The sequence below is a fragment of the Malus sylvestris genome, chromosome 15 (assembly GCF_916048215.2).
Source record: "Malus sylvestris chromosome 15, drMalSylv7.2, whole genome shotgun sequence".
NCBI classification, from domain to species: Eukaryota; Viridiplantae; Streptophyta; class Magnoliopsida; order Rosales; family Rosaceae; genus Malus; species Malus sylvestris.
The window spans coordinates 8,959,688-8,972,596 of NC_062274.1; the positions used below are offsets into that span (position 1 = coordinate 8,959,688).

At 39.1% G+C, this 12,909-nt stretch overlaps 2 protein-coding genes across 2 annotated transcripts; one reads left to right on the forward strand and one right to left on the reverse strand.

Moving 5' to 3' along the window:
• The first annotated feature begins 244 nt into the window (after window positions 1–244).
• LOC126604257 (uncharacterized) lies at window positions 245–3,458 on the forward strand. The gene is made up of 4 exons (XM_050271436.1): window positions 245–827; window positions 1,027–1,182; window positions 1,708–2,154; window positions 2,426–3,458. The coding sequence occupies exons 1-4, from the start codon at window positions 498–500 to the stop codon at window positions 3,353–3,355; spliced, it is 1,863 nt and encodes a 620-aa protein (XP_050127393.1). The 5' UTR covers window positions 245–497; the 3' UTR covers window positions 3,356–3,458.
• Window positions 3,459–4,107: 649 nt separating this feature from the next.
• Window positions 4,108–6,371, reverse strand: LOC126604258 (uncharacterized). Its single transcript, XM_050271437.1, has 4 exons — window positions 6,005–6,371; window positions 5,766–5,880; window positions 5,461–5,575; window positions 4,108–5,307 (listed from the first exon to the last, which is right to left on the reverse strand). Exons 1-4 carry the CDS (start codon window positions 6,103–6,105, stop codon window positions 4,409–4,411), a joined length of 1,230 nt encoding a protein of 409 aa, XP_050127394.1. The 5' UTR covers window positions 6,106–6,371; the 3' UTR covers window positions 4,108–4,408.
• Between the last annotated feature and the right edge of the window lie 6,538 nt (window positions 6,372–12,909).

The window sequence follows — 12,909 nt, forward strand, 5'->3', positions numbered from 1 at the left end:
TGTCACCACCCGAGCACCCCGGATGACGACAAAACCCCTCCCCAATCCCAAAGCTCCGATCCCCTGCCTCCCACCGCACACCTGTCACAACAATGACATGCCAGATAATCCAAGTCGTATATTCACGTGACACTCACGTGGATATCCGAAAACGTGTGAAGTGGGCCAATTGGGTCGCTCACACGGAGTCGTTTAAAACGCGGGGGGTTGGGAGTCGTATGGGGATCTCTTGAGAGACTCGGCCATGCAGAAGGCTTATAGAAAACCACAGCTGTCGTTGTGACCCTATAAAGAAAGACTCCCATTTCTTTAATTTCCTTTACAACTCAATTCATAAATATTCGTACCTTTCATCACATGAATTCATTGAAGAAGCTGAATCGGTCGCCGGTCGCCTTGTAACTTGTTGGCTTTCTAAGGCATACGACCAAAGGTCATCAGGTTGTGGATTCGATTGACGTCTGGTTGAATCAGCGTATCATAATTACCGGCACAAGATGAAGTGGTCGCCGTGGCCGTCAGGCGGAACAAAGAGGTTTCACGTGAAGGTGAGCCAGCTGAAGCTGCAAGGGTTTAATTTTGAGAAGGAGAAAGAGAGTGTTGGTGTGATTGAGGTGAAATGGAAAGGGTCTAAGCCTGGAGGGCCTGGAGTTTTGGTTCCATTCTATGGAAGAAGATCTTCCAGGCAGCCGAAAAACTACACCAGCCAGAGATTTTTGACTCGTCAAGTCATTGAATGGGATGATGAATTCCAGAGCCTCTGTAATTTTGGGTCGAAGCAAGGTGGGAACTTTAGTCCCTGGGATTTGACTTTTACCCTGTTACACGTAAGTTTCTAATCTTTGATCTTGTAGCATTAATGGGTTTGTGTTTGTTTTCTTTATATAAGCGATGTTCTACTTTAAACTATTCGAATTCGGCTGTACAGGGTGTACAGGTTGAGCACATCCGCTCAAGCGGATTTGGTTCTGCTTCTGGTTGTTGAATATTTGAAATTGATTATTCTTTTGCGTTTGTGATTTTCAGGGAGAGAGTGCGGAGCAAAAGAGTAATATGGCGGTTTTCGGGACCGTTTCGTTGAACCTAGCAGAATTGGCATCGACAATGGAGTCTCAGATTCCGAGGAAGCTCTCTGTTGCTTTGAAAATGGAGGGGACGACTCCCAGCGAAGCTACCCTTTTGGTAAATTAACTTTTTTTTGTTTTCTCAGTTATTTTTTTTTGGTACTCAAAGTTAATTAATTGCAAATTTACAGACACGATTAATGGTGTCTTCAGTTATTTAGTCATGTCTAATTTTACCAAGACAAACAAAGTTGCATTTCTTAAGCGTAAATGAATGGGATCAGCCGCTTTTATTGGAACATAAAAGCTATGCTTAATTAGCTGTTTTAAATCCCATTTAAGGCAAGGCCAGTTTATTACATCATCTGCTCTTAATTGGGTAATATTAATAACCAGAATTATTATTTTTTTCTTCATCTTTCCGTTTCACTATTGGTAACATCACATAACACCAGATAAACGGCATATGAGGATAACACATAGGGGATGCACATATCCACTTACTTGCGGAAAAACGTATATTGACGGAAGGTTTCGATTTTAAATTATACAGCTAAAATACGTATTCGGAAGAATGCAAGTATTATCCTTACAAAGAAATAATGTAAGCTTATGGACTTTCAATGTTTGATGGTGCCCGCAGGTTTGTCTAATAAGCTTTGCTGAGGTGAGAAACTTGTATGACTCGGAAGCACTCGGTCAAGACTCGACCAAGTCAGACAAGGGCAAGTTGGTTCGAAGAGTAAGCTACTTCAGGAGCTTTAGGAAGTCAAGCGATGAGAGGAAGAGTCGTGAGGACCGGGGCATGAGTGACCGGGACGAGTCATTCTTGTCTGACTCAGAAGGGTCACTGGGGAATGGACTCGTTAACGGTGGTGTCAATGCAGATTTGAGTTCAAAGGGAGAGTCGGGGTCGTTCCCGAGTCATGAGACTCAGTCTGACTCGGGGCAGAAGAGTTGGCTCTCGAGGAAGAGGAAGTGGTTGAATGGAAGACCACCTAGGAGAAAAGTGGAGCCCTTTGTTGAGAAGACTAGTAGGGACAATGCAGTGCCAATTTCCGTTGACAACAATCTCAGTGATTCTATAAAGGTATTAAGTCCATTTCGAATTGTTTTTGTAGGAGGCGTTTTTGCTCATAAACACTTTTGTTATAAGTGTTTTTATTAGAAGAACGTCAAGTTCTTTTGCTCAAAAGACCAGTGCACTTCTCAAAAAATCACGTCTACGACTCATAAGCACTTCTAGATTTTTTTCGCCTAACGTCCTGAAAAGCACTTATGGTTTTCAGAATACACTTCCAGCCTTTTCAATGATTATTACTAATAAGACAAAAGGCTCATTTGGGTTTACTTTTATACAGATATCAAATTGTACTGCTGAATATTCTTCACAATCAGATCATGAGCATGGAAAATGCACCACAAATTGCTGGGAAGAAAGGGAAGTAGAAAGCAGAGATGGGCAAGCAAAGCTCAAAACCAATGCGTTCTTTGCGTCCTTTGATCAACGGAGTGAAAAGGCCGCCGGAGAGAGTGCCTGCACAGCCCTTGTTGCGGTCATTGCGCACTGGCTGCATTCGCACCAACACTCAATGCCTACAAGATCCAAATTCGACAGCCTCATCACACAAGGTTCCTCAGAGTGGCAAAAACTCTGCAGCAACGAGACCTACATAAACCTATTTCCCAACAAACACTTCGACCTTGAAACGGTTTTGGAAGCTGATCTTAGACCTGTTGGTGTCTCGCCTGAGAAATCCTTTATCGGATTCTTCAGCCCGGAGAAGTTCGAGAGCTTGAAGGGACTCATGTCGTTCGACGACATATGGAATGAGATAGATAAAAACAGAGAGTTTTACGAACCGAGGATATACATAGTAAGTTGGAACGACCATTTTTTCGTGCTGAAGGTTGAAGCTGATGCATACCATATCATTGACTCTTTGGGTGAGAGGCTCTTTGAGGGGTGTAACCAGGCATACATACTAAAATTCGACGATTCGAGCATCATGCATGGGAAAACAGAGAAAGCAGAGGATGATTCAGAGGAAAGATTAGAAGTAATATGCAGTGGAAAAGAGTGTTGTAGACAGTTCATTAAAAGATTTCTTGCTGCCATACCACTTAAGGAGCTTGAGGAGGAAGAGGAAAAGAGTGCAGTTCCTATTTTACCTCTTCACCGGCGTTTGCAGATCGAGTTCCACTACACCTCCTGCCCCTCCTCCTCCTCCTCTTCTTTGTCGACCTCTGCTACTTCTTCCACTTACTCTCTCTCATCAGGTGAAGACTAGAAATCAAGTAGCTGAATTGTATAGAAGGGTTTGATTCCTTAGCATTTTGTGATACTATTGTGACTAGGTAGAAATTTCAATGAGATTCCACTTTGTGGCATAACCTTGAGAAGAACTTACATACAATTGGGAAGCCAAGATGACGGTATTATAAACTAATTCATTTAAAACACATGATAGGACGTGATAAACTTAAGATACTGTCACCCTCGCGTCCTTAGAGAATATGCCAATATGCTGAAACAAAGAAAGAACTGCATATGTTGACCCCACCGAATGACTGAAGAGGAGAGGGGGGGGGGGGGGGGGAGGGGACACAAAGATTAGCCACCACTTGTACAAAGTGACAATTGCAAACAAAGAATAATTACTTGAAATAATACAAGTATTAAAGAGACAAATTTCTTGTCCCCCACTCACGCACACAAACAAGATCCCCATCCCTTATTTTTTCTTACTCAAAATCAGAAGGTGGGTCCATACCCTTATCTGTAATGACTAATGAATCAAAGATTAAAAGTTAAGGTTTGAGGGGGAGTGTCCTCCCTTTCACATAGATCCCATACCTCATCCCCAAACACAACCCGAACGGGAAAAACGTCCTTGCACCGGTTGCATGGGTCTCACATTTGCTACATCATGTAAGCGGCACATAACAAAGAAGAAAGATTCATTTGGATTGACGAGCTTTTCAGCCCCAAAACTAAGGACCAATGGAATGTCCGTCTAAACTACTAAATGTGAGACAACTGTTTCATGCAACGAGTGCATATCCAGAACATTCCAATGGATCTCTAACTCACAACACCAGAGCTTCGTGATGTTATAACACCATACGGTACATAAAGTTCTATATTCTCAAAAGCAACATGTATGGCATACCAGTAATTGTACATTGCAGATCAGAAGTCCATTCACTCATCTAGTCAGTTCATTACCAATCTAGGAACTAGGAAGTACATCGAGATTGCATAACGAAGCTTTTGGCAAAACAAAATCGCTAAGCCAATGTCAATATAATGAAAAACTAACTTTACTAAAGCAACAGTTAGTCTACGAACCTCCATTCCTCATGCTTCCATTAAAGTGGCTGAAAGGAAGCTCCGGCTGCCTACAAAATTTTGAATCCTCTGTTGGGTGATTGAAAGCTGCCTTCCGCTTTCTCATTGCTGCTTGGACGTATATATCTTCGCCCTCAAAACTCAACCTACCCCATGCGTCTGTTGGTCCATACTCACTACCCTTAGGAATGAGAGAAAACTGTTTATCAAATTGCAGTGACTGATCACTACACTTCGACCGCTGCTCAACGCCAACATCTTTGCCCTCCTGGGGCCGACTGTTCACACCGCTTGGGAGTTGACTAGAGAGCGGGCCTAACCGCAGAGACAAATCACAGCCAATCAAACATGGGTTCTCATGGTAGTCCCTTCTTTCTGTTTGTGTGTTATTATTTGATTTATCTCCATTACAGAGCAGGTTTGGGATAACTCCTATCTTGGCAGGTTCTAAAGGGTCGGAAACTGGTTTGGGAAGGACAACAAAACCTGGTTTCAGTTCTTTGAACTGAGGAAGATTTCCATAGTACAGAGGGTATTTAGGAAAATTAGATGTTGCCAGATTTTCCCTAGAGAAGCATTGGTCATAACCCGAAGGAGGAACATTTTCGGAGGCAACCGTGAACTTCATAGTATTGCAGTCATTATATTGGGCAACAGGGCATCTAGGTTCAAAAACAAGAGGGGTTGAATTAGGAGTTTTGGGGTTCACAAAATTTGAACAATGTGGCCTATGCTGCGAATTGGACGTGTAATCTTTTATATTAGCATCCTCTACCACACTAGGAGAAATGCTAGGGACATGCGAAGTCATGGGCATCAGATAACACCTTGGGTTAGTATTCCGTTGACTCCTCGTAGCTCTTCTCGGTATGCACCCCAAATTGAGAGCAGCTGGGTTGTTTTACAAAAAATTGAGAGGTCAACACAGATGTTTATGCACAATGGAAACTAACAGTTTATTAAGCGGAGAACTACATATGCACATCCGGAAACAAATACTAAACAATATCAAGAAATTATGCAATCCAAATTTGTTGTAGATACCTTCAATACAAGGCTGAAGAAACTCTCCAGTTTCAGTAGTCTCATCACGCCGAATTATCGTGTTAATGGCATCATTTGTTCTGTCCCAAAGGGTTTTAAGGTCCATGTATTCTGCCTATAAAACAACATAAATTGCAAAGCACAACACTTTAAAAGAACCAAATAAGTAAAAATCCAGTATTATACACCACAGCTCTGCTTCTCCTACTCAGAAAATGCAGAAAGTAGAAATAAAGAAAAAAATTAACTTTTAATCTCAACCTAATTAGTATTTAGATTAAAAAGTAAAAAGTGAAAAAGATTACCTCAGAATTGGCTTTGGAATACATAATTTCTTCAGCTTTGAGAACAACAATTGGGAGCTTCTCTTGCCATTCTTTGTTCTTCTTAGTAGCTGAGCTATGGATCTCGTTCACAACCCTACTTAAGCAAAAGCACTTATAAGTGATTACTGGTTAAGTTAAACATTTCAAACCCCCACAGAAAAGAAAATAAAAAAAAATTCCAAAAAATCAGACATGCACAAATTGAGAGTTGGGGGAACCTGAAGATTTCTTTGATAAGAGAACCTCTCATGGGTTGGTGCCTCTCACTGTGCCAAGCTCTTCTCACACATTCATATGGTCTTAGCCCTGATCTTGGCATCCTCTCTAACCAATTCTAGAGAGAGAAGGAAAGAGTTGGGTTTAGACTTAAGAGAGAGAAGCAAAAGTCAAGCAGCTTCCGTGGGAAGTTGGGAACTTGAGGCAGCTTCTGGTTGTGACTTTTCTTGCTAGACTGTGAGACCCTCCTCAAAGACTTCTCCTTTTCAAGGACACTGACTGACCCAAAATGCAGTTCCACCAAAACTTCAAGTAGAGGAGAGCGAAAGAAAAGTGAGAGAGAGAGAGAGAGAGGTGAGAGGGTTTTGTTTGTATTGCTTTTTTTATTATTTTTGGTTGGGGTTTTTCTGTAGACTCAATAATTTCAAAGGGTCGGGGGGTAGGCTTGGGGTTTGAAATTGAATTGAAGGAGGTAGGGGGTTTTGCGTGTGTCCCCCACTCATCCACATGCCTGCTTCCCCTCACCCCAGGTGTCCCTCTCTCTCTCTCTCTCTCTCTCTCTCTCTCTCTCTCATGTCTGTGTCTGTGCCCGGGTGTATCCATTCATGAGTTGAGAGTTTCTGATAAGTATTTGTCAGTGTCGGTCGTCACCTTTAATTAAGCAACCCCAACCTCACACTGTTGCTTCCTTCCTTTCCAATCCAATTCCGAAAAACCTACTCTACTCTACTCTCTCTAGTCGCTAACAACTCATCACGAATTTAAATCTTGTTACTTTACCCAATAAAAATGAATTGAAACAAAATTAAAAAGTTCAATCTTTCAAGGTGGAAGTGGAACAAGAAAATAGAAAAGACAGTCAACTTACATTGTGACGTGATTATGTCCTAGATACTTTGTGAAAAAAAAATTAACACATGTTATAACGCGTGGTGATAGAGATTAGACTAATTACTAAGACTGCCACATATGTCTTGTATCCATTTCTTCTATTTGGTATATCAGACAAAATAAATGACAACGTATGATGTGTTATGAGACACGACCACCTAAGTGAAGATGGAAAATAAATTTCGACACACTACCACCTTAGTATACCGCTTCATGTCTCTCACTGCACGTAACGAGTCCAACGACTTGAGCATTATAGGGTCATTATTATTATTATTTTCCTTATTCATTTGTAATTGCACTTTGCTTCCAACAATCACCACCTAAAGCAAAGGACCGAACATCAAGTGGTCATTTATCGTAGTAGTAGAAAAGAATTGTACCCTTACATGACTGTGTGAGTTCAAACCTGTCGGTAACTAATCGAAAATCTAATCAAACAAAATATCGAAAAAAAAAATCGTAAGGACCGAACAAATTAGACGACCAACGAGCCCAAAAACAAAATGGCCCGCAACAGAACAACCGCAAAGCTGCCCAGGGAAAAACAACGGGAGACCCAAATCCCACACAACATGGGCCAGTGAAACTTTTATATATTACCGGGTTTTATGACGTAAGAAGATTAAAAAAAAAAAATTTAAAGAAAAGCACCCGGTACTGTTCACTTTAACGAAAAACTATATTTTTACACTAAAAAGTCAATCATGTTACTATTCATTTTACCCTTTATTTTTTCCTTATCATTAAAACTCAAAGTTTTCAAGCCATTTTCATTAGTTTTTCTTAAAAAAAATTGGCTTAACTGCTACTACAATCACACCACCGCACTTAGTTTTATACAATTTTTTATGTTTGTAAATGAGGTTGATTTTATAGGTTTTTAAGAAAGGGTTATTATGTCACTCAATTGTCTAATGATATTTCTCTTCACTGGTAAGTAAAGGTCTTAAATTCGATTCCCATCAAAAGAAAATTTGAACTATATTATTGATAATCCATGAGGTTTAGCCCATTCTCCACTTCGTTTGTGTAGACATTACAGTTGTTAAAAAAAAAATGTTATTACAACCGATTGTTATATAAAAAAAACGTGAATACAAGTCGTTTGATGCATCCAAACGCCTACTAAAGAACCTACCTCCTCACCAAAGCCTCCTCAATATGGCCACTCGGGAGGGCCAACATAGTAGGAAAAGAAAAATAACTCAAAAAATAGTTGTAAATGTGTAATACAATCTTGCAAGGCTTAGAAGAATACTGGATTAAGCAAATACTTTATAGCTCAGTTGGTTAAAAAGATTCGTCTTTATATTTAAGATTTTGTATTCGAATCTCTGTAGTTTAAATATATTTAATATAAATTATATTATTTCTAGAAAACAAGACTAAAATAATATGCATAATAATTGCGTACGGACAAAAGTATTTATACTAATTATAACCATGTTTTTATAGGAGTTATAAACTTAATATTAGCATAACTTGTCGCGTGAATTAATAATATTTTACTTAAAACCAAAAGTTTTGAGCTCGAATATCATATCATCTCAATATCAAAATCAAATTGTTGACACAAAACCAAGCTTTGGTGTGAAATTCAATTCTTCTTACAATTGCAATCACGAGCAGAGTGAAGTTCTCCATTATTTTTTCTAGAAAACAAGACTAAAATAATATGCATAATAATTGCGTACGGACAAAAGTATTTATACTAATTATAACCATGTTTTTATAGGAGTTATAAACTTAATATTAGCATAACTTGTCGCGTGAATTAATAATATTTTACTTAAAACCAAAAGTTTTGAGCTCGAATATCATATCATCTCAATATATACACACACACACACATACATATATATATATTTTGGTGTACGCCACATGTTAGGTCAAATTCTTTATAAACCCTACGAGCCTATAAATGACTCACCCCGATCGAGATCAAGGCATGATAGCCGTCACGTGAGAGTGACGTAACCATGTGCACAGTGCGGAAGCAATAATGATAAGAATTATACGAATAATCAAAAACCAAATTACTAGAGTACACTACTAAACATAGAGTGATAAAGGTTAGTTACAAACGTAAACACTCCTATTGAGAGCATAAAAGTTTAGGTGCAGTCCAGTATGATAAGTACAAATTATACAATACCAGGAATGTCCTACTATTATTTAGATAAGTCAGAACTGCCGACGTCCTCAAGCCACCAACAGCAAGCTTACTTAAAACCTTGAAGGGCGCAAAACAGAAAACGTGAGTGGGCAAAAACAAATGTTTACAAAACCATTTCATTTATCAATATACTAACCCCTCGCCGTAAAACATGTATAATTTTTCCTAGAATCAATATATAAGCATATGTATAATATATAGATATAAAATCATATCAATTCAATTCATGCTTAACATAATTATATTAAAATGTATGTCATGCCAAGATATAACAAGAGTAAGCAATTCAGGCAAAAATAAATTCACATAAATATGGTATGTTAGCCGGAACCCCTGTGGTAGTCTGTACGGCTGAATTCATAGCTCAAAAGTCAATATAGTCAGAGTCGCTACAATGACCTATACGGCAATATATTGCACATAAGTATGAACCACTAAAAAGGGGTCTGTACGACAAGATTTTGTGTAATATAATTATGCTTAATTTTACTCTTTCATAATAGCCGGGCAATAAATCGCTAGTCACCTACGAGTCGGAACCATAAATAAGGTATGTACAACAAGACTGTGCACTTAAGTTGGATCCAATATGAGCATATAGTGCGGGATGTGACATAAATAAACAGGCATGTACTTCATATCTCTGGATAAATCACAATCACCTTAGGTGCAGTTTTATGAGCTCAACATTATTCAATCACATATCATATCATCGATGATTCACATACCAAACATAAACTACCTAAACTTACATGTGCATCCACAACACCACATTTATATATATGCAACCATGAAATGTATATACAGAATATAAAAGCATTTGGCATATTATTTCAAAGCATACTTTCCTTAAAATGCATCCCTGGGAAATATATCAAGTATATAAATATATACTGAAAACAAAAGCCCACTCACTGATATGTCGAAGGGTCGTAGCCCCCGAGTCGCCCAATGGATACGCTCGTCCTCGGGATAAGTCTCACCTATATGCGAATTAACTATAAAAACGTTATTTTAAGTACATAGACAAAACTAACTAATAACTTCTCATACAAAGCTCAATTTTGGTATTTGAATATACAAACGTAACCTTCACAACCTCACGAACATCGTGATATTTTTAGATAAATTTTTTTGTGGCTCACGTGCCGGGGAGAACACGGCCTCACGTGCATCATCTTCAACCTCCAGACGCCAGAACAGTGTCACCGGCGTCGGATTCTGGGTAGACCTGCAACTGCCTATTTCTCACTCGTTTTTGCACCATTTTTCATGCAATTTATATCAAAATGAAGCTCTTAACTTGTAGAAAACAATCATACTAATTTAAAGTTCTAAAAGTCACGGGATCTCACCGGAGCCAAACTTCGTCCACACGATCCCGACATCCATAACCTTCAAACGAATCACTCCGAGCTTCCTTGGGACCTCACTAAGCTTCCTACAAGCTTTAAATTCCCAAAAACATCCATAATTACGTATGCATGAACAATGCACAACTCAGGGGTTATGAAAAACTAGGGTTATCGAAGGTATCCTTACCTGAAATGGGTACCAATCGACTCGTCTGAGCTTCACGAACACAATGGTGCCAACTTTGACCACGATCCGTGAAGTTTCAAAGGGTAATTCCATGTTTTCACATCATCGAGAATAAAATAATGTACATCTTCGGGACGGGTTGTGACAAAAAATAATAAATAACCTAACTTGTTACCAATTATTTTTATTTAAAAATTATATATATAACTTTTGGTGTGCGTCAAATATAAAGTTGTTCTTTCGAAGAGCTTCTTATAGGTTCGAGTGTGGCTTTTTTGCTTAGAAAAATAAGGATTTTAACGAAAAGTTTCTGGTACTGTTTACTTTAACGAAAGATTATATTTTTATACTAAAAAATCAATCCTGATACTATTCACTTTACCCTTTATTTTGTCATTATCGTTAAAACTCAAAGTTTTCAAATTATTTTCATTAGTTTTCCTTAAAAAAATATCAAAACTTTGATATTTGTGTGTTTTTTTTGTCATCCAAGTCCCCATCGAAAATCAATGTGGGGGCCAAGTGATCAAACCTCTCCCATTTACAAGAGGGGGTCCACATCACTTGCATGTTGCCCATGTGTGTATCTGCCACGTATCCCAGACGGAGGCAGATTGTCTACCCTCCCTTAACCATGCCATTCACATTCCCTCCTATTTATGCGGTTAAGCTACGTGAACATGTCTTATTATCTTTATAAAAATCAATATTAAATATTGACGTGGCTTAACCGTGACTGCACAATGTATAAGGGGATGGGAAGGGCATGGTAATGGGAGGGCAAGCAATCTGCCTCCATCCAAGACATATCCCCCCATTAAAACTGACCACTTCTGTGATCCAAGCCTTCGAACACCCTCCGTCATCGTCCCAATCCAACAACTCTAGTTTTTTAGACAACCTTTTGGCATTAAAAGGACTACTTGTTCACTTTGTTATGGCAATTTACTTCTGTTGATACACAAAATCAGTTAGGACTTTGGTACAACATAAAGTGTTAAGTTTGTGACATTCACTAGATTGCTCCAGTCGCTAATATGGATAAGTAAGTAAATGGATAGGGACATGGAAGCAAACACAAGATGTACGTGGTTCACCCAGATTGGTTACGTTCACGGAGTAGAGGAGTTCTCATTAATTATGAAGGGTTTACACAAGTACATAGATTCAAGCTCTCCTTTAGTGAGTATTAGTGAATGATTTAGTACAAATGACATTAGGAAATATTGTGAGAGAATGATCTCTATTTATAGAAGAGAGTTTCTAGTTTCATTCTGACATTGACACGTGTCGTGTTGTGATTGGTTTTTTATGTTGACACGTGTCGCGCTATGATTAGCTTCTGTTGTCAACACGTGTCGCGCTGTGATTGACATTATGGTTAGAAGGAAACTCTTCTAGGTCCTTGATGGTATAATGTTGATCGGTGCTCAGTAGTTTCGGGGTTGGTCAAGTATGGTAAAAATAGTGTTCCCCTAAGTTCCCGAGTGAGGGAAACTCCTCGATTGGGGACTTGCAAGATCCAAGCTATTGAGTAATCACGAAACTTCTAAGTACCGAAGTGTGGTATCACTTTCACTTACCTTATATGTCCTATATGTAGATGTGACATCTTCTCTGGAAGTACTTTTCCTCCATCCAGGGGTGGTATCTTTAACCGATGAAGATGCACAAGGTAATGTATCAATTTCACTTGAAGCTTACTTACTTGTAGTTTCAGGCTTGGTCAAGTGCGATACAAACCCTATAGTATGAGTCCCCCAAGTCGCCGAGCTAGGAGATTTGCTAAAGGAGGTAACAGACAAGGTAAGCAATCAGACTTCCAAGCAAGCAACCTGGATCGGAGGTTCGACTTCTACTGCCGGTTGATTGTTCTCATTCTCCTTATGTCGTAAACAACAACAAAGATAAGGAGAAATAAATGGAGAAGAGATGATATGAGATATTTTTGCTTTTGAAGAAGTAACTTTCCACATGCTTATTCTTGAACTGGGCTTGAGGGTTTTCTGGTTTCCTTACAGAGTATAAGGCCGACTCAAAAATTTGAAGGTCAAAACAAGTCCATCAAATCTAAAGTACGTTCGACCTGATGATATGGGATACCTTTGCTGTTTACAAAGTAGTGGATGTATCGACACGTGTTCTGTTATGCTTGTCCCCACATGCTTCCTTGTATCCTTCTCACTTGCCCTATCTGTTTCTTAGGCAGATGTGGTATCTTCTCTGGAAGCATAAGAATTTGAAGATGATTACTCGAGAGCAATGTCAGGTAAGTAATCAGGCAAGGGGTTCCAG